Source organism: Hyposmocoma kahamanoa, unplaced genomic scaffold, assembly GCF_003589595.1.
Source record: "Hyposmocoma kahamanoa isolate Upper Pololo Valley unplaced genomic scaffold, ASM358959v1 160, whole genome shotgun sequence".
Classification (NCBI taxonomy): Eukaryota; Metazoa; Arthropoda; class Insecta; order Lepidoptera; family Cosmopterigidae; genus Hyposmocoma; species Hyposmocoma kahamanoa.
Genome location: NW_020653575.1, coordinates 8,192,888 through 8,214,407, shown reverse-complemented (window position 1 = coordinate 8,214,407; position 21,520 = coordinate 8,192,888). Strand labels below are relative to the sequence as shown.

Sequence of the window (21,520 nt, the reverse complement as noted above, 5' to 3'; positions counted from 1 at the left end):
CTACTGCTACAAATTTTTATGCTATTTAACCGTATAATCTAAATAAATAGGAATTATTTAGATTTCTGTATTACTTAGCCTATGGAACAATGGAAATCCTTCAATTTAATAAGAACAGATAGCAAAGTAAAAGAAATAGGTAAAACAGAATATTATATTCCCTTTCATATCTACAAGGGAATGAGAATGCTTTGTCAAATGTTACGAGGGACCAAGTAGCCCACTTTAAAAAGCTTTCTTTTAAATTTAAAATTTAAAATGTACTTACTCTTGACCACTATGAGATTATAAATATGCGGAAGTGCACAATCGTTACATTTGGCGGGCTGCAGAGATCGGTCATAATGTTGGTAATATCCAGATAGGAAGTTGCAACGGTCAAATCCCTACGTTTCCAAATTTAAAATTCCTATGGCCAAAATTCATGAAAAGTTTTCTAGTGGTCCTTTTCTTTCTTGGGAACTATACGACAGCGCCTTAATGTTTTACATCCGGTTTATAGTTATTAATCTCACCAAAATTTGATGTGATGTGGCAGTGTTGATATGGTCAAAAACGTTACAAAGCCCCAAAAATCTAATAAAAGTGATGTTTACGAACTTTGCCCAGGAACTATGCAAAGTCGATCCCACCCGGGACGTACCAAAACGGAGCATTTAGCATTAGAATTTATTATTCAGACAGGTAATTCTGTAATAGTAGGAATCTACTTGTTTAAAAAAGTTTTTATTATATAAGAAGAACCACAATGGTCTCCATTTAGCATTTGCCTGGTTTTGCAATGCAAGACTGCCCGACTACCGCGCTGTTGGTATTCTGTGGAGACAAAGAAAAATTGTGGAATCTTCCGTCAATCAACTACCAATTTATACGAGGAACTTAAATTTTTAAATAAAAATACACCTAATACAAATATAAAAGCTTAGTTAGTTATTCTAAACGCGTGCCCCTTTTTACAAGCTTGTTTTTAATTAATAGGATTAGGTAATTTCCTATTAAAGGTCAAGCCAGCCGTGTTTTATTTTTTTATAGTTTGTGTTGAGGCACTAGGTATCTATTTGAGAAGCAAGTTCACGTTCCCACAATTCAACAAAACATTCGAATCACGATACGCTAACAGTGACCACATCCTCATTTCCTATCAGCAACATTGTACCACGATCGACAACTCCCCAAATTTTCGTGCGCACAATGCTGCACACGAGGCGCTGTTTAGGGCTCCTATAAAAGTTCCCCAGGACACCAGAGCCAGCAGTCGAGCCGTGGTGTTACGGCCAACTGAAAGTCTTACAATTTCTTTGGGTACCCTACTAGGTTATTAGGGTAACTAAACTGTACATAGTGTTATTTACCGACTACTTTGTATTTTTGAACTTTGAAAAAGAAAAAAATAAGGTAAGTTCTTTTAAGTTTATTGAATGTCACGATGTTTGACCAATATGATTTTTGTGAAATTACTCCAATAGTTTGTTAATATATTTAATTAAGATAGGGTTTTTGATGTTTTCATCTATCATGGTCTCTATGACGAAGGTTCCATCTGAAGTTTCAAGCGTACGTTGTGGGAATTACTTGCCTAATGCTGAATACTTTTGTTACATGTCATTATGCTATAGGTATAAAGTAGACAAATTATATTAAAATCATTATGGACGATGAAAGGGCACAACAAAAGAACGGAATCTTTTTTTTTGCGTTATTATTTGATTTATCTTATCTTAAATAATAATACTGATGCATATTGTTAAATGTAATATTTTCTCCAATTAGTTTTCCATGTCACTTAGACGATAGTCCCTGTTATCATTGAAAAAGCGAATCGAATTTCACAGTCAGCCGTGATTCTGGGACCTGTGAAGAGCCCTTAACATTGGTTTTTTTTCAAGAAAAAAAAACATCCAGAACAAGCAAACTGATATTTTGCTTTAAGATAGTTCCCGTATCTTCGTCGTATGTTTTGATTATAGTGACCCATCCTTTCAATATCTTGGTTCAACCTTCTACGTACAGGGCCGACCCCCAATCAGTCAGTGTACAGGGTTGTCACAGACCGTGCTCACTGCCTTCATCCCGTTCTCAAGAAGCTAGTGCCTCGGGTGAGCCGCCCCGGGTATACGTACAGTACCCTCCCTATTTTCCAGATAGGTACCGGAGCTGTTGGCACGCTCACTTCCCGTTGTGCATTGCACAACTAACGGTTTAGCAATGGCAACCGTTAGTTGTGCCGTTGACTCTAAAGTTCACTACATAATCTTCTTTTTGGTGGCGGAGCTGTGGGCATGCTCACTTCCCGACCGAAAAATATCATGCTCATATATATAGCTCATCCTCTACTAGCTCTCTGGGCTAGTACCGAGGATATCGATCGCAGTGTCCTGGGACAATGTCTGGACATAGCTTCCAATTTAAAAGGCACTTCACATACCCCGCGCGTCGCCTCGCCATAGGCCCTAGTCGAAACCGCTACTAAGACACGCTAGCTGCGCACGAGACAGACGTCCCGGTTACACGCCACTGGAGCAGACGAACATGTCCGTCTCTGCAGCTACCACAAGCTTCACAAGCCTATACCCAGAGTCCACCAGACACATCCGTGAAGGCATACCACCGGCGAAGAACTTGGCCCGGACGTCCGCCGTACCCTGATTTTATCAAGGAGCCCGTAGTATTCCCGGAACTCCCAATCCCTCGGGTCGGTAGATCGGCTTTAAGACAGAGAGAAGTGTAATTAATTTATTTAGTATTCGGCAAGATTGAAAAGGATAATAATTAAAAGGGTAACTCCTTTTAATTATCCGTTTCAATCGCTTCCATGTCGGGTCGGGGTCATCGAGAGTGTAAACTTGGTTTCCCCGAACTGTGATACCCTAAACATTCTTACTTTGTTCATAGATAGATTAATCAATAATGAACACAATAATTAGGCAGGAAAATAAATAGGTAGTCAATAACACAACAGTAAGTATGTGGAAGTATTCAAACAAAACCGTTCAATTCCAGTGAGTCAACATGAGCAATAATAAGAACCAACTGCTGCTGTTTTTCGACCGGCCCACGGAGCCATGCTTCATGCAGAAGGGCGATGACAAGTCTGTCTTCCAGTTACCCGAAAACTACTACGTAAGTATCAACAGCACCATCAGCGCATTTCATGCTGGTCGTAATATACGTCTATTAACATATACTTTTTGCAATCAGCCGGATAAGTACAAGCATGCCGCATCGTCTCTGGGCAACCGTTTCAATACTGACGATGGCCGCACCATCGCCGTGCGAAACATCGCTGTGCCTAATCTGCAGCTGCCCATGGAGCTGCCATACAACGACCAGTTCTCCCTGTTTGTACCCAAGCACCGCCGTATGTCTGGGAAACTTATCGATGTGTTCATGAGTAAGACTCTTCTACCGTTTTTAAAAGTGGAGTTTGATCTTAAATTTCTATTTATGTGGCAGTTTATAACAGATATTTCAAATTGTGGTATAGTCATGAATACGAATATCAGCATTACATAACTGTGTCGTGTGGACCCTGTTCTTGAACAAGACCTTCCTAAATGCCTGTTGTTACGATATCATGGAAAGCGATTAAAGTGTGTAAAAACTTTTAAATTTAGATGATTGACAATATGCAACTGGAACCATCTGTACAATGATAATGCTGGGCTAAGCATATAGGCAAGCACTGATGAAGTATATATGTATGATGATGATGTTTTGTCCAGGCATGCGCGACGTGGAAGATCTAATCTCTCTGTGCTCCTACTGCCAGCTGCGCATCAATCCTTACATGTTCAACTACTGCCTCTCCGTTGCTATTCTGCACAGGTACATGAATAGAGTTCCAGGTTGTATTCCTGGAGTCAATCTAGGAATCATCCTGGAATCAATTTAGGAAACCAGCTTTTTAAATAGAATCTAGGTTTAAACGTTTCTATTTTTTACGTGAGGACATAGAACGTAGAGTGTTTAACACAAATGTTTCAGACCTGACACGAAGGGATTGAATATACCGACGTTTGTGGAGTCCTTCCCCGATAAGTTCATGGACCCCAAGGTGTTCCGCAAGGCCAGAGAAGTCACCACCACCGTGCAATCGGGCAGCAGGGTAAGTGATCTAAAATTGCAATTTAGCCGAAACGTTGGTTTGTTTTATTTCTTATGTGTAACAATCCCGAAAACATAAGAACTCGATATTGCTGTTTAATTTTGATATATGAACGGCAAGCAAACTTCTCTCGCGTGAAAGGTACGCACTACATACAGCATTACTCACCACCCCGTGAAATTAGTAAATTTTATTTATTATTATTGCATACCAATCGCTATATTAAAGATTTTTTTAGCGTTCGCTCGTTCTAAAAAGAAGCTATTGGCAAGTGAGATAAGTTTCAGCGATTGCTCTCAGAATGTCTTTCTTAACGATCATCTGACCCCTGAGTGCAAACGGTTACCAACTTCTACTAAATCCTCTTTAAAACCTAAATGTTATCAATATATCTATGAAATTTGGTACAATACATGTGCGTAAAAATGACACTTCGAAGATTTATATTATTAACAATGAAAGTGATTTAAACAAGTTGTAATAGAGTGTTGTTTATCTAAACTAGTTACTAATTTGTTTATTTTTGTGCTAAGTTATACTTGCTTTTGTAACTTATCGCGTTACTAGTAGTAATTTTTTGTTTTGTTATAGTTTACCAATTTGGTTTGTTTTCCATTAATTAGAAATCGTAAAAGTTTGAGTGCCTCTGCTCTGCTAAACCCGTTCTATTGTTTCTTATTTTGTCCCATTGTTAATTTCTTTACCTGCGCTAACCACTATGATTCACTTATATTGCATCTAGTGCAACTTACGATTGTCTCTTTCCTGCTAAGCATATATTCACGGTGTCTCTCGCTTATGAGGTTCTGGTTAAGTCGTATTATGACTTTATTCATTTAAATGTATGTACGTATGTGTTTGCTGAATAGTGTTACTTTTTGGTTAAAATCAAAAAATAAATACAGTTATTTATCTATAGCGGTGCTGTTCCTTGCAGATTCTTATACATTTATATACTGCTACTACTTAATTTCGTCAATTGCTTTCACCAATGATTAATTCTACAGATAACTCATACTTTCCTACTATTTATTATCAAAATGTGAGAGGACTTCGTACAAAAACAATAGGCTTTTATTGTAATTTACTTAGATATTCTTTCGATATCATTGTACTGACGGAGACGTGGCTAGTTGATGGAATTTGTGACTCGGAATTATTTGATAGTAGGTTTATGGTATGGCGGCGTGATCGAGATCTATCACAAACGGGTCAAAATTTTGGCGGTGGCATTATTATCGCTATCCGCCGGGATTTGATAGTTACTCTTCAACCTACCTATCAATCCTCTGCGGAACATTTGTGGCTGACTTTGTCATTAAAAAGTCCTGGCAATGGAACTACTATGTTACATATGTGTATTTTATACTTATGTAACCAAAATAAAGGTTACTCTTTTCTCTGCATCTGCAAAATTTTTTAGACAAACTTGGTGAGGTTGGACTGAGTAACGCTGGAGACAAACTCTTCATTATCGGTGATTTTAATTTAGGTGATATTTATTGAATTGTGAGCCAAAATTTTTATGTACCGTCTGATTATTCTACCCATGATGAGTGTGCTCTCGTGGTTGAATTGAGTACTCAAAATCTAAAACAATATAATGGCATTGTCAACCAATATGGCAGAATTTTGGACCTTGTCTTGTGTAATGACACCGTAACGGTTTCGGAATACTTGGAACCACTGGTGCCGCCTGACCCTTACCATAAAGCTTTAATTATATCTATACGATTTATCCCTTTAACTCGTTTCAAATCAGCCCCAAATACAAAATATTTTTATAATAGGGCTAATTACGAGCCTCATTAATGCTGAGCTCTTAAGTCTCGACTGGGATAAGGAATTTTCACACCGTACGTTAGATCAATTCGTTGAATTCTTTTACACTAAGTTTAGACAAATTAGAGACCAGTATTTTCCGAGTAAATTTGTAACTTTAGATACATGAACATACAGATACAAGAAGGCTATCAGACAAAAAATAAATATCACCGCAGATATAAATTGTACAGCGATAAGTGTGAGATAATGTATTTAAAATTTCAAAGGGATCGCGTTAAATTGTTAGAAAAACAATGCTTATTGAACTACACAGAATCAATAGAAAATAATATTGAAAAACATCCGAAACAGTTTTGGTCGTTTGTTAAATCTCGTTCTGATTCTCACTGTATTCCTAGTAGTCTGAGATGTGGTAATGTTATGGTTAGTACTGGAACTACTTTTTTGGACACCTCATCATGCGATGTTTCGGAAGAATTTGATGTTGGTACTGATTATCAGACAGTTTCTGGTATTGCAAGTATCAAAATGGATTCTAACTTGCTTACCAGATCATTATTTAAACTGGATCTGAGCAAGTCAGCTGGTCCAGATCACTTACCGGCGTGTACGTATTTTTATATAATTGTGCTGATTGCATCACTAAACCAGTCATTAATTATTCAACTTTCGTTTACTGAACGCTACGTGCCGGTACTGTGGAAACGCGCGTTTGCTACCGCTGTCTTAAAGAATTCTCCTAAAACCCACGTAACCAATTACAGACCAATTTCTAAATTGTGCATTTTATCGAAAGTATTGGGAAAGATTTTTTATACCCAAGTCTATAATGCCTATAAAATTATAATATAATATTATAAGTATATAATTCCTTTAGTCACACCCAACATGATTTCCTTCCGCCTAGGTCTACAGTATCTAATCTTATATTATTGAACGAATTTGTCTCACAATCTATGGACAGTGGTCATCAAGTAGATGTCATCTATAATCTATACAGATTATAGTAAGACTTTTGATAAAATTGACCATAATATCCTTATGACTAAACTCGCTGTGAATGGTATCAGAGGCGACTTTCTTAGGTGGTTTTCTTCATACATAAGCAACAGATCTCAAGCAGTGGTAGCAAACAATTATATATCCAGTTGGGTTAGCATATCTAGCGGTGTTCCTCAAGGTTCATTGTTAGGGCCACTCCTTTTCAATATATTTGTTAATGACATTAGTAATTGCTTCCGTTTTTGCTATTTACTCAGCTTTGCTGATGATATGAAAATTTATACTAAAATTACGTCCGTGGATGATGCTATTGCTCTGCAATCTAATCTATCGTGGCTGGATGACTACTGTCTGAACAATAAATTAGATCTTGGCCCCTCCAAATGTTTTTTAATGACTTTTTCACGCAAAGTCAAAACTATTTTTACTTCTTATAGTTTGAAAAAACGGTGTCTAGCACGAAAGACAGTCATGAGGGATCTGGGTGTCATCCATGACTCAAAGCCGGTCTTTGATGCTCATATTGATGGTGTTATCTTCAAGGCTACTAAATCTCTTGGATCATTATTGCGTAACTGTCTGTTTCTCAAGGCCAAGAACTTTACGAATATTATGTTGGGCATATGTTTGTATTAAGTTGTCATATGCTCCCCAAATATGGAGTCCGAGATACCAAGTGTATTTAGACAGACCTGAACGAGTCCAAATGAAATTTATTAAATTCTTATGCTATAAAATGAGTAAGTCTTATAATTCATGCGACTACCCACGTCTCTGCAATGATCTGAATCTATTACCTCTAAATATTCGCCGAAAAATCTTTGATATTGCGTATATTCTAAACATTATAAATGGTAATGTTGACTGCTTTGCTTTGACTTATTGGGTGATATTTCGTTTATTGTTCCTACTCGTTCTATGAGACACTATCACCTTATTGCACTTCCCTTAGCGCGGACTAACTATAGACAAAATAGTTTTCTATGTAAGCTAGTAAGAGCTTGGATAGTGTGCTGAACAATCATGACCTTGAAGTTGATATATTCAATTATAATGTTGATGCGCTAAAGCGTAAACTCACGGACATTCTATTTACCTAAGTTTATTAAATAAATTGTGATTAGCGCAGGTATTGGGTTATTATATTTATGTAAGTGCATGATGTTAAGAAATACTGTTTATTGTTCGTTTGTTTAATGCTCGTGTATGATTTGCTTGAAGCTATAGGTGGGAACCTGTAATTGGCTTTATTTTTATATTCCTGTTTTTATTAAATGTAAGAAGCTGTTGGTTTTATATAAATAAATAAATACCATAATGTTATATACAAGGTGGTAGGTAACATAAATTAAGATCATTATCGACTCTGTAAGGGCACAGCAAGTTCTATACTGGAAAGGCACATGCCAGAACCAGAGGACATTAAATCTGTCGGAGCCAGGAAAGTCCTTCAGTTCTTCAATGCTGTCAGCCTTGGCTCTGCACTGTAATTAGTGGTGATCACAATAGATCAGTCGGTGGTCACAGTGATAAGGGGATACATAGGCCCTGAATGAAGCCATTCTAATAATAAGGGCTCAGCAAATACGCAAACAAAAATCTGAATGAATGAAAATCCTAATCCTATTCTATTTAGTGAACCTTTTAGATTATTACTGGTATATATTATTGCTCATTGTGTAGATGTTTGTTGAGAAAAAAAATTAATAACACAATAATCATTTATTATTTATTATGAAACTGCTTCGGTGGCCGAGCGGTTATAATTTTGGTCTGCCACGCAGAGGTCCCGGGTCGGGAGATATATTACGACGCACCCACGATACAGGGTCTCCCTAGTGCGGAGCTATGACTGTGTGCGTTAATTTATATTAATTATGATTTTATAAATAATAATTAATTTCACATTATATCAAGTATATTATTATTAATTGGACATCATATTCCTAACATCTAAGTACTCATGTAGTGTATAGTAACTATTAGCCACTAATTATGTTTTTATACATTTTAATTGACATAATGAACTAAAACCTTCTGGTAAGGACTAGACGAATGCAATGTTAATCGCGAGTCTGGTGGTATAATCTGTCTTAGGGTCGTATTCTAGAACTATTCAATGCTCAAGTCAGGATTGCTATGGAAACACAAGCACTGGAAATACGACCCTAATGGCAGGGACTTGAGTATGATTTCGAGTGCTTCAAACCATACTCAAATCCTAACTTGAGCATTGAGTAGAGTTCTAGAATACGACCTTTAGTGTCGTCAGGAATATTTAGTCGGAATATTTTCGCGTTTAGTAATTAAATAGATTTTTTTTGGACGAAGTTACATAGTTCTTGGATATAGGGTGAAGTCTCCTAGTGGCGGAAATGTAAAGTTATAAGACATTGAAGAAAAGAACTGGTTCTAGAAATATAATTTTATCTATCAATTAACAATGTCAACAAATTTTAGAATCCAAAATACACGAACAAAATACAACCTCTCCATAAACGTACTTAAAACACAAATCAAAATTTGGTAACAAAAACGGCTATAACTGCATGTGGCACCTATGACCGGGTAGTCTTAATTTCAATCTTCCAGGGCCAGATGTCTTTAAAACATCGTGCACCGATTGCAAATGTAGATTTCGGAACATTCAGGAATGTCTGCACTTACTTCGTGAGCCCACTCACAGCAACTGGAGCACTGTATCCAGTCTTCGTCTTGGTTCTCATAGCAAGTAGTTGGACTTATTCCCCGAACACCGAACGCTATAACTTGAACCTTATCGAGGCGAGAGTGAATAGGTATTATTTATGTTTGCATGCATTACATCATCGACATTCATCTTCCATCAGGTGAGCTGGAGGTAAAAATTTTATTTTTGCATAAAAAAAGTAGTTTCTGTGTTAGATATTTAAGAACCGTTAAGGTTCTATTTTCTTTGCTTTGTATCCACTCTTTCCTTAGGTCTTTACTCCTTTGGTCTGCTTCTCTTTTTTCTCTTGTTGCCGTTCTGAACTTCCTACCCAATTCTTTCTTTTTGTCCCTAACATGTTTTCCATTCTCTTTTTCTTCAACAGCAATTTGGTATGGCGATTGATCCTATTTTTTTTCGTGTCTTCCATTTCGAGTTCCCTCTGTTCTTCTATTCTCTAAAACAATATACAACAAATATTATAAAAAACAAATAAATATTTATGAGAAAAACACATGTGTGTCCGGTGTTAAAGGATACACTAGTGAAAAAACTACTGCGTGTCAGGTACTAGGGGACAGAAAATTCCTATAATTTCGTATTTTATAGCAAAAGTTCTTTAAAAATTTACAGTAACTTTTACAAACTTCGAATACTTATAGAACACTACGTATAATAACAATTACCATGAACACTTAAATAGAAGTAATACTCACTCAGTGCCTTGAATCATGGTCTCGCGCGTCACTAGCAAATTTGTCTCGCGATCCTGTATCGATATGTTCTCCCGCGCCCTTTTCACCCACTTTTGATCGAACACATTGCGAGATATCAAGATAGTACGAGTGTCCGACGTTAGGTGCCGTCCGGCGTTAGGGGACTTTCCCCTACATAAACACGGTAAAGTGATAATTTTGTCCAGTTGGAAGAACGGTTGCTGGGTGTGCTAGTGCAACTGTCGGTCTGTTTTACATTTTCCAGAATTCTTACAAGTTTTTTTTGAAGAGTAAATTGGAGGAAGGATTGATGCGTCTGTGCTGTTACTCCCCATTATGATAACATCTATGAGTACTTATTATGAACTTCGATGAGTTCTCCAGCGTAAGTGTTTTCACGACTGATCCACATGGTTCCGCTGTAATGAGATCATATTTTCAGATGCCAATCACAATCCCGCAAAACTACACTGCATCAGACGCCGAGCCGGAACAGCGCGTGGCTTACTTCCGCGAAGACATCGGGATCAACCTGCATCACTGGCACTGGCATCTGGTGTATCCTTTCGATGCCTCTGACCGTGCAATTGTCAATAAGGACCGTCGTGGCGAGCTGTTCTACTACATGCACCAACAAATCATTGCTAGGTTAGATACATGATGCCGACGGTATTACTTGTTTGTACAAGAATCGAAATAACATATGATATAAATAGCTTGAATATTAGGGAGCCAGATTAAGTAAATAAAATTGGGTCAAAAAAATGTTGTATAGCTGTGATAGTGCAACAAGAGTTTGTCTAGTAAATGCTTATTTTCTCTAATCTTGGGCAGCCCTAAATTTCAGCTTTCGGGAAATTTTGAAACCGGCAGTGTGTTCCATTCTTTTGTCGTACACATAAGGAAGGATGAAACAAAGTGGTGAGTCAGTGACCTAATGATGGAGTTTTCCGGACTTTATATTAGACCGATGGAGGAACGGAGTATGAGCGTGGAATTAAATTGTAAAGTTCCTGCACACACTCTCCGAAATGTGTTCGACAGAAAATCGACAAGCTGGCCTCGTTTCTGCGGTGATTGCAAATTTCGATTCCACAAGAGAGTCGTTGCCAATTAGTCACTTTGCTTAAGCTCAGCCGATTATATAGTTGTTAACTGGTATCGGACAGAGCATTCCCAGGCGACACAGCAATACCCCGTGCACGACTGAACTGGTGCTCTCTTTAAGAAGCATCTAGAAACTATCATTATTCAGTTACTAATAATCCACGTTAAGAAACTTTTAAAATTTAGAAAGTATTCTGTTCTCAGATATCAAACCGAGCGTCTATGCAATGCCCTGGGCCGTATCGTGCGCTTCAATGATTTCCGCACTCCAATCTTAGAAGGTTACTTCCCCAAGCTCGACTCGCAAGTGGCCAGCCGTTCATGGCCTCCTAGGTGCGTACACTTACACAATCGGCTCTTTTATAAAACTTTTTTTGATAGGTATCCTTGCTAATACAATATAAATATGTATAGTTGTTTCATCTTTGTCAGCAGTGTTCCTTACCTTGACCATCTGCAAAGTGGTTAAGTGATTGAAGAATGACAATAAATATCTACCTACTGGTTTTAATGAACCCATTCGTAAAGCTTGGTCGTAGTGTTATTGTTTTGTTAGTTTATTTGTTATTAATATTTCGGATATCTATTTTATATTGCAAATATGCGGTTTGCAGGTTTGCCGAGACCACGATAAAAGATATCGACCGTCCGGTGGACGCGATCAAACTCGATATATCTACACTGGAGACCTGGCGCGAGCGTTTTCTCGAGGCTATTGAGAATGGGGCCATTCTGCTAGTAAGAAAGTGATAATATTAGTCTATATGTTAAGTACTTTGTGCGTTTGTATAAATACAGATTTTCTATAATTTGACTTAAAAACGTAATTCCGGTCGGAAAGTTTCCTGAAATATTTCGGATTTTTTCATTTTATAATATCAAGTGCGCCTGGTGGTGCTACACGTTGGTCCATAACAGTTGCAGTGCTACTCAGAGCTATATATTGAAAAGATCTGACGGGCACAGCCATTGCGCCTGTCACCCTGAGACGTTGTCTTGTCCCAAGTGCAATTTCACCACCCCTTATCCTTTAAAACCGGAACGCAGTAATGTGAGCATTACTACTTGGCGCTAGAAATAGGTAGTACTACCCTGGACAAACACCTTCACAAGGAGGTCTACTACTTCTTAAAATATTCCCAAAATAGGAAATTTTAGAGATTTACATATTTACCTGCTTATTTTTACGTATCACATAGTTCTATCGCATTGTTGTAAAACCAAACTGTTTTTGAAAAAATGAATAATTTTTCATGTTTCCTTAAATTTCCGTAAATTGCATGGAAAGTTTCCTGGAAATGTCTATGCATCAGCAGAACGACTCAAATAGAATATTTGATAATATCAAATATTCAATGTTATAGATTTTACTATTTCTATGCGGTAATATTATTATGTATTAGTTAATGTAATAGTTACGAGGGCGACATCTTGAATCAGTAAAAAAACAAATTTAATTCTGAAACATAGCTCTTCGACATCCTTAAAGTATAAGGTCCCAGGTCCGATTTCCGGTGAGACCAATTTGGGAAATGAACTTATCTGAATTAGTTTCTGAGTGTTCTGGGTGATACTCTCATAGTGATATCATTACTTTGGTTCTCATACGAGTAGTATAGGGAACTCACTGGTTTACCGGTTCACTAGGTTATCGATGTAGTAAACTAGCACATATTATCATCCATCACCATCATCATCACCAATACTACCACCATCATCATAATATCACCATGATTATCATCAATCAACACCATCATCACCAAAATAATCATCATGCAGACGTTTTTCAGTTGAAATGCTGGTGATGGTTGATAAAACTAGAAACTAAGATATATTACCATAATACATTCTGAAAACTTTCTAATAAAAGTTCTGGAAAGAAATTAAGAAATTTGAAGATATTTTCACCAAAATGGGTTTCCCTGGTATTGACTATCAATAAAATGTATTAAGCAAGCTACGCTACGAATAGAATATTTCGTCATATCTGAAAAAAAAAATGATTTTGTAATAAAAAATCAACTCTTTACGTAAATTTCGCAATTTCACAAATATTCTCGCAATATGTCCGAGAATATTTCCTAATGCGGAATATCCAACACAACTTGCATCCCCAGCCTGCACTTGAACCTTGTAAGAGCCTGCGAGCTGGCTTACGACATTGCGAAAATCAAGAGTACAGTGTCGTTTGAGTCGTTTATAATAATATGTTAATACCTTATACTGTTTGCAGCCGGACAACCGCACAATGCCTTTGGACGAAAACCGTGGCATTGACATCCTTGGTAACCTGATGGAGGCCTCTATAATTAGCCGCAACCAGGGTTACTACGGCGACTTGCACAACATGGGACACGTCGCCATCTCGTACTCCCACGATCCCGATAATCGCCATTTGGTAAGGTCCTGAAGTGATTCAAGAGGGGGGTTTTCTCGAATGCTTTGGCTCACTCTATTGATTGCCAGTTAACACTGAATGACAGTTCCGAAAAATTACTTATTAAGATTATTCTAATCCGGGTCTTGCAGATCAGAAGTGGTAACAGAGTTTGTGTGTATTTGCAGGAGCAATTCGGCGTGATGGGCGACTCGGCTACGGCGATGCGTGATCCCGTCTTCTACCGCTGGCACGCCTACGTTGACGACATTTTCGTCTTGCACAAGAAGAAACTTACGCCCTACTCTGCCGGACAGGTGCTTTATTTTACTAAGCAGTGGACACCAGTTCACGTGTACCAATCAGTTTGAGGACGTTATTTTGCTTGCTTGCAGCTGGATTTCCCAGGCATCCGCGTGTCATCGCTCGGCGTTGAAGGGTCGGCCGGGGCGAATCAATTCGGGACGCAGTGGGAGCAGAGCACCGTCGAGCTGAGCCGCGGACTCGACTTCACGCCGCGAGGATCAGTGCTCGCGCGATTCACTCATCTGCAGCATGATGAGTTTGACTATGTGTTAGTATGCATTTCATGCATCGAGTTAATAGTTGTCTACTGTATTGCTATTCTGGAGCAACAACTCCATTGCAGAGCCGGGAAGGTTATGTACGCCTTATTAGTCTGGTAATGAAATTAATTTGAGAATATAATTCGTGAATTAAATTTAAGAATTCAAAGTGAAACGATTCTGCGAGTGACGGAAATGTTTTCATAAACAGAATCGAAGTGAGCAACAACAACGGACAATCGGTGACGGGCATGTTCCGTATTTTCATGGCGCCTACGACCGACGAGCGTGGCCAACCGCTAGCCTTCGAGGAGCAACGCCGCCTCATGATAGAGCTCGACAAGTTCCAGCAGGGATGTGAGTACAATCAAAGTACTTAGTAGTGACAGGCTACAATATCTCGTACATATGTCGCTCAAACATTCGCTGTAACGAACTCAAAATTATCAAATTACCTATGTAAGTTATCTCAACCATTTTAATTGAAATTACAATAATTTTTAAGTAAATCCAATTTGCACACCGTTCCTCATAGTTGTGCTCTGCTTATCAATTTCTTTTTAGTAATTCTGTTTGCTATTGGTCCCTTGTGTTGACTTCTTAACATAAATTGGATATGTCCGAATCGCAGTAAGGCCTGGTAACAATACAATCCGTCGCCGATCCGTGGACTCGTCCGTGACCATCCCGTACGAGCGCACATTCCGAAATCAGGCGGACCGGCAGGGCGACCCCGGTTCGGCGCAGGCGGCCGAGTTTGACTTCTGCGGCTGCGGCTGGCCCCAGCACATGCTCATACCGAAGGGCACTCAGAGGGGATATCCTGTTGTGCTCTTCTGTATGGTCTCCAATTACGATCAGGACAAGGTGGGAAAAGTGAAATTTACCTGCTTCACAAAACGCGAATATCCTTTTTCATGTAATATTTGTTTACACACACTACTACAATATTTGTATTATTATACATGAACAATTTCAAGTTATTTACGACTTTTCGTAACTCAAAATCTACATGTTTGATAAAGTGTAACTACGAGGGTAAGTGCACGGGAATTCATTAAAGTAAGATCAAATTGTGATTTTTTCCATGTTGTTCATACGTGCGATACGTACGGCATAAAACATTCATTTGTAATACGTAGAGTATTAGTTGCAATTACCATTTTAATGACACGGTAAAATTTTTAAATAGCATTACCAAGTAAAAATACATGATTCGTAATAACTAAGTTAGCAATAATTGCTCTTTATACACAATCTATACAAATTGTCTAGATATTTCTTAAAAATAATAACATCGTTAGATAGGTATGAAGTTTCAAGGAACTATTATTAAAGTTAGAACCCACTTAGAATTCAATTTTATTTTGATTCATAATACTTGCCCATAAGTATGTTTTAGCGTTAATATCTTTAATGAATTATATATAACAATTAGTGTATTTTTAGCAGCAGTAGTGCTCCCTTTGGAAGAGTTCGTCCAGGGAAGAAAAAATAGTCTGGTCAAATCTGACGGTCTGTTTTTTTATAAAAAAATAAGTGTGCATTTGACCTTCATCTCGCCTCATGGAAAGTGACGATGAGGTCGAGGAAGCATGCACACCTAAATAATGCCTATTCACTCTCGCCTTGAAAAGGTCCAAGTTATAGTGTTCGGTGAACAAGTTTCCAGGCAGGGAATTCCACTACCCAGCTCCTCGCCATACAAATGTGCAAGCGAAACGCTTCGAGCGAATCCGGGGAATATCCACAACATAGGGGTGGAACCCCCCCTGCCCACGTCTAGTCTATCGATGATGGAAAGGGGAAGGCGAAATCAAATTATGCAATTCCATCGCACACTCTCCGTGACATATCCTGTCGAATACCGATAAGCTGGCAACTGTACGGCGATGTTCAAGGCTCTGCAGCTTCGCCTCTACTAGTTCCGAGTCACCTATAAGCCTCTTAGCACGCTTGTCTATTGAAGCCAAGGTGGCCAGTTGGTATTTAGCAGAGCCATCCCATTAGTGGCAGCAGTACTCCATACACGACCGGATTTGTGCTTGGTACAGCTGAAACATCTGTCCCGTGTTTGCGTAGTCGAGCATCTGCCCTAGGTTGGTATGCAGACTGTTTTCGTGCTTCATATCGAATTTGTGTTGCAGATCGACCAAGACCTTGTGGGTGCATGCAATGATGCGTCGTCTTATTGCGGCATTCGCGACCGCCGTTACCCCGACAAGCGCGCGATGGGCTACCCGTTCGACCGAGTAGGCCGCCAAGGCGTCAACTCGCTTTCTGACTTCGTCACCGCCAACATGGCCACCCGCGAGTGCAGAATCCGCTTCACCGACGCCACCCGACTAAGAGGTCAGCCGAAGAAGTAGGTTCATCACCGGCACATACTCTGAATTGAGGGGGAAGCATCACTAATACTAATTCAGAAATCATTTCTTCATTATCGCGCTAAAATTAATTGTTTCTTCAATCTATTGTACGGTTATAAATTCCTGTTTAATTAGGGCCGTAAAGTTTGGTCGTCTTGTATACAGGCAGAAAAATTAAAAGCCGTTAAGTGGAAACTTGGAAAGTAACTTCCAAAATTCTACAAATTCCAAAATTCTATCGTGTTGCCCAGACCGTCTCAATGTTTCCCCTAAGATTGTCGTAACCAAAAAGCATAATAATGTTGCGCATTTTCTGCCATAGATGGACTCCGTCCTCTGTACATGTCTCAATGGCTCAGGCTACTTCAGGGGACGCCACGCAACTTGCTAAGCGCTCTTGTGGTTGCCAGGAGACTTACAGCCTTCTTGACATAGATGCTCTAATACGAAAACCTTATTACGCCCAACCATGCTCTCAATGCAAAGGACATTTTGTACCATTGAATCAGTAGACGGTCCTTGTTTTCTAACACCATCATAGTTTCCTAGTGTCTTCTTTCTAAATGAGCATTTTTATAAACATATTTTATGTGTCCATGTGTATTACACGGAAAAGTAATAATTAAACTATCTACAATAATGATATTTATATAAACAACACATACATTATCCATCTATGATTGAAATGCAACTAAGTATGTAAATCTTTATATACTTATTTATTTACTGTATTACATAAATTCGATGTTTTTTTGGACAGATTTAGGCTATGCTAAATGGATTTCGATTTATATTTAATTTACTCTGTAGTTTTAACATAGCGTGTTTAAGTTATAATTGCATGTTATTATGTAAGCAATTATAAAGTATTAGTTCTGCATTCGAGGTGCTTAATCGCAATAAAATTTTATTAATTAGGATAACGGGTCAACTAGCTATAACTGTAGATATGTACATATAAAAAACTTTTCATGAGACTGAATAAATATCAAACCTTTCTACAAATAATTTGTTTTATTTCAACCCTCGACTTTACACCACAGATTTCAGAATTTCAAATGTCTTAGGACACTTAATAGAATGAATGGTTCAAAGCGTAAAGCTTAGTATGCTGTTGCCCGAACATTATCTAAACCGTATGTTTATTAAGAACTTATCGAATAAGAAACCAGTACTTTTTGTCACAATCTATTTAAACGCAATAACAAGACCATAAAGACATCGCTATCTAGACCTCAGTCAATTTTGTGTTCTACGGCTGAGTACAGGTCTCACACAGAAAGGCGTTAGCATAATGTTATTGTCATTGAATAATCTGCGATGAGTTCCGTGGTTTTTATGCGATATTCGGAATCATCAATAGCCCGACTTCAGCCACTGCTGGGTATAGGCCTCCTGTATTTTGTGCCATTCACCGCGATCCTGTGCTAGTCTCACCCATCTATGACTTGCAACTTTGACGATATCGTCCACTCATCTCACTACAGGTTGTTGCTTTACTCCATTTGTCTTGACCGCGTCTCGCAATACGTTCTGCCCAGCTTCATTTTAAGTTCGTTATTCGAACTCCTTCCTCATGGACCTTCGTTCTTGTTACAACTAAATATAACTTATTTGTTATAAAAACAAAGAGTAAGTTAAAAAGCAAAGCTCTAAATAATCCGGACTGAATGTTGGATTGAAGTTATTGCATGTTACACGTAAGCCCAATTACCGTGATATTGTTATAAACACATGCGCCCGCGCACATGCACCTTTGCCCCTGTGTAAACGATAGAGATCGCATCATCATCATGAAGTGCTGCTTGGTGAGCCCATTTTGCTCTATACACTTACTAGACAATTAATAATTTTCACGAAATCATAATATGTCTTGTGTTGACGTATGAAACAAGAGATGTTAGTCATGATTTGTTGTTTTATATTAATTTTTAGAACAAAATATTATCTGTACTGTACTGCATGTACATCCTTTGTATACGTCCAGCTGCTGGGTCCAAGGTCTCCTCTAAAAAGAGAGTTAGTTCACGTTTACCTAATACGGAGTAAGAACTTCATATGTCTGTGTTGAAAATAATGTTCATCTAATCAGTTGTGTACATAAAAAACGTTCGTTAATTATTAATTGATATTACTATTAAAAAAATATAAATATGAATCAAAAACTGCCTACAGTTAAGTTCCCTTATTTGCCACTGCAGGTACTGGCTTCCTTGCTTATAGCTTGCTGGGGGAAAGATCTAGTTGCCCAAGATTCATACATTTGGCCCGTAGAGATGTTTCCCAGGGGGAAAGAGTACCAAGACGCCGAGCGGGTGAACGAGTACTACGCGCCAGAACATGATGTTTATTACGACAGCCGAATAGGCAGACATGGCCTCGGATTCGAAAAGAGATACGCAAGAGCCTCAGGTCTCCGCATGCCCATCACTGAGGATAGCATCCAGCATGTTGGCTACAGACTACTCAAGAAGGAAGACATTTACACGCCTCTATAATTACAACTATAAATCTTAGCATGAGGCACATTTATTTTACTTATATTTATTTTACGCCCAATTGAAATTTTATTTTGGTTGTATTTGTCTACAGTTTGTATTATGGACACTGATATAAATATTTAATACCTATTTAACGTTACGTCGTTGGCATAAAGGAAGACACGCAGGAAAATTGCTTATGTGTGGCTGTTCGCACTGCGCAGAGCGGGAAATCTTTAATTTAAATTTGATATTCGTTAACGATTATTACCAGTTCCAAGATTCTTACCACGCTGTGACTTTGACTCAACCCGTGACCTCGCATCGGGAGAAGAATAAAAAGCGATTCAGAAACCTGGCATTTGTCGTCGTCGGTCAGTAAATTATTTTGGAACTCTAAAGATCAATGTTGGTATTAACTTAATTTTCTAAACAAGCTTTTCAATTAGCAGGTAAATGATTTCTGGAAACCAAATAAATTGTTATCCATTAAGATAATGTTGTATTCATTTGCGGTTTTTTCTAACTGCCTAAAATGAAGTGTGCTAAGTGCTTATAAAAGCAGAAGCCGAAATAAAACGACATTCATTGTGCGACCGCTCGGCACCAAAATGACGTTTCTGACCAAGGTGAGTTCTGAAACATAAATTAGAATCCCGAAGGAAATAGTGCGTATTTTGTGCATATGGCTCGTATATTTAACTTTAAATGGACAGTCCTGCGAGTAGGCTCACACAAAAAAAGTTTGATTCTATTTTGGTAGGAAATGAAACTATTTTTCCGGATTTAAATCGCGTATATTTGTTTTTTCAAACAAACCGACGGCGACGTTTCGGGCCCTTTACAGGTTCCATGGTCATGGTGACTGAAGTGGTACAGTCTTCAACCAGTTATGTCTAATATTAATGCAAATCACCCTATTTTTTTTCACTATAGTTACAATAGTTATTATTAAATACCTTATTTTTAATTTTACTAAGAAACATTCCAATTTACGCTACATTAAGTTTTACAAATTATTTTATTGAATGAATTTTTATTAAGTTCAATTTATTATTAATTAATAATAGAAATTAGAATAAACTAAAACATATTAATTAGTACTGCAGTCTTATGCCTGTGTGGGATTTTTCATTAGAGGAAATACTGGATCCCAAACTGGTGGCACGGAGAAACCATCTTCCCTGTTGAAATTAGGATGTTTTTTTAATTTCAATGGCCTCTCGCACCATCCTGGGTAGATAACGGACTTCTTTTGCAAGGACCTGGGGTTTGTCAAACTTCATTGAATGTGTAGGTTTATCCATGATATGCTCGCAGACTGCAGACTTGTTGAAATCCGGAAAAATAGTTTCATTTCCTATGTGTAACAATCGCGAAAACCTAAGAACTCTATTTTGGTAATCTAGTAATTTTCACAGCCATTGCCCCAAGCATTCTTTTAATTAAAAAAAAAATATTTGTGTACTCCATTTTAGAAGAACTGTGTTTTATCATCGTCAACTCGATATACGTGTTGCGCACCTCTAACTAGAGGGTCTCACGTCACTTCATCACGTTCACAAATGCACGTAACTTAGACATTAAAGTCGGAGGTACGTGCTACCACAGACATTCAATGTCTCCATCGAGAAGCAATTGTTCTCCCACCAGACTATCATCACTTTTTTCTTGACTAATATAAAAAAATATTTCAGACATTGGTTGTGTGCCTGTCGCTGATATGCATATCGCAGGCGCTAAGCCACTATCACCCTGGCGTGGGCATGGGCATGGGCATGGGACAGCCAGGCATGGGCATGGGACAGCCAGGCATGGGCATGGGACAGCTAGGCATGGGCATGGGACAGCCAGGCATGGGCATGGGCTGGATGGGAATTCCGTACCCGTACGGCATGTTCAGCGAAGACGCTGAAGGGAGTCCCTCAGCGTCACCTCAAGGGGGCGCTATGGAGGAAGTCTACCAGCCGGAAGGTGCGGAGGTCCACGATCCTCAAATACCGCAGCGTCGTCTCGAAGAAGATAAAAATCCAGAGACCGAGGGTTGAACGACGTTTCTTCTGAAACTACAATTGCAGTAATAAAATTCACAGTGCCTACTTGTTAGTGCTATTCTTGGTTGTTTGTTTCATTTTTATGTGCATTAATTATAGTTATATCTACGTCCTTAGAACCGACTCTGCGCTTATAGTATTTTATGCATTCTTTACATAACTTTGTTTTTAGTTTATATTAATGATTTACCTAGCCTTATGGAGGGTATAAAACATGAGATAGTATTGTTTGCTGATGATACTTCCTTATTATTTAAAGTTAAAAGGCAC

The 21,520-nt window shown here is 38.4% G+C and overlaps 3 protein-coding genes across 3 annotated transcripts; all 3 read left to right on the top strand.

Annotated features, from left to right (window-relative positions):
• The first annotated feature begins 1,256 nt into the window (after positions 1–1,256).
• LOC113225409 (phenoloxidase subunit 1) lies at positions 1,257–16,952 on the top strand. Its single transcript, XM_026457715.1, has 14 exons — positions 1,257–1,395; positions 3,001–3,120; positions 3,199–3,391; positions 3,723–3,825; positions 3,985–4,105; positions 10,740–10,945; positions 11,609–11,737; positions 12,019–12,142; positions 13,638–13,802; positions 13,970–14,098; positions 14,177–14,355; positions 14,559–14,704; positions 14,979–15,214; positions 16,495–16,952. The coding sequence occupies exons 2-14, from the start codon at positions 3,010–3,012 to the stop codon at positions 16,714–16,716; spliced, it is 2,064 nt and encodes a 687-aa protein (XP_026313500.1). The 5' UTR covers positions 1,257–1,395; positions 3,001–3,009; the 3' UTR covers positions 16,717–16,952.
• A 1,459-nt stretch (positions 16,953–18,411) lies between these two features.
• LOC113225411 lies at positions 18,412–19,586 on the top strand. Its single transcript, XM_026457718.1, has 2 exons — positions 18,412–18,524; positions 18,918–19,586. The coding sequence occupies exons 1-2, from the start codon at positions 18,465–18,467 to the stop codon at positions 19,212–19,214; spliced, it is 357 nt and encodes a 118-aa protein (XP_026313503.1). The 5' UTR covers positions 18,412–18,464; the 3' UTR covers positions 19,215–19,586.
• Positions 19,587–19,794: 208 nt separating this feature from the next.
• On the top strand, positions 19,795–21,301 carry LOC113225410 (polyadenylate-binding protein, cytoplasmic and nuclear-like). Its single transcript, XM_026457717.1, has 2 exons — positions 19,795–19,825; positions 20,894–21,301. Exons 1-2 carry the CDS (start codon positions 19,808–19,810, stop codon positions 21,242–21,244), a joined length of 369 nt encoding a protein of 122 aa, XP_026313502.1. The 5' UTR covers positions 19,795–19,807; the 3' UTR covers positions 21,245–21,301.
• Positions 21,302–21,520: the final 219 nt, after the last annotated feature.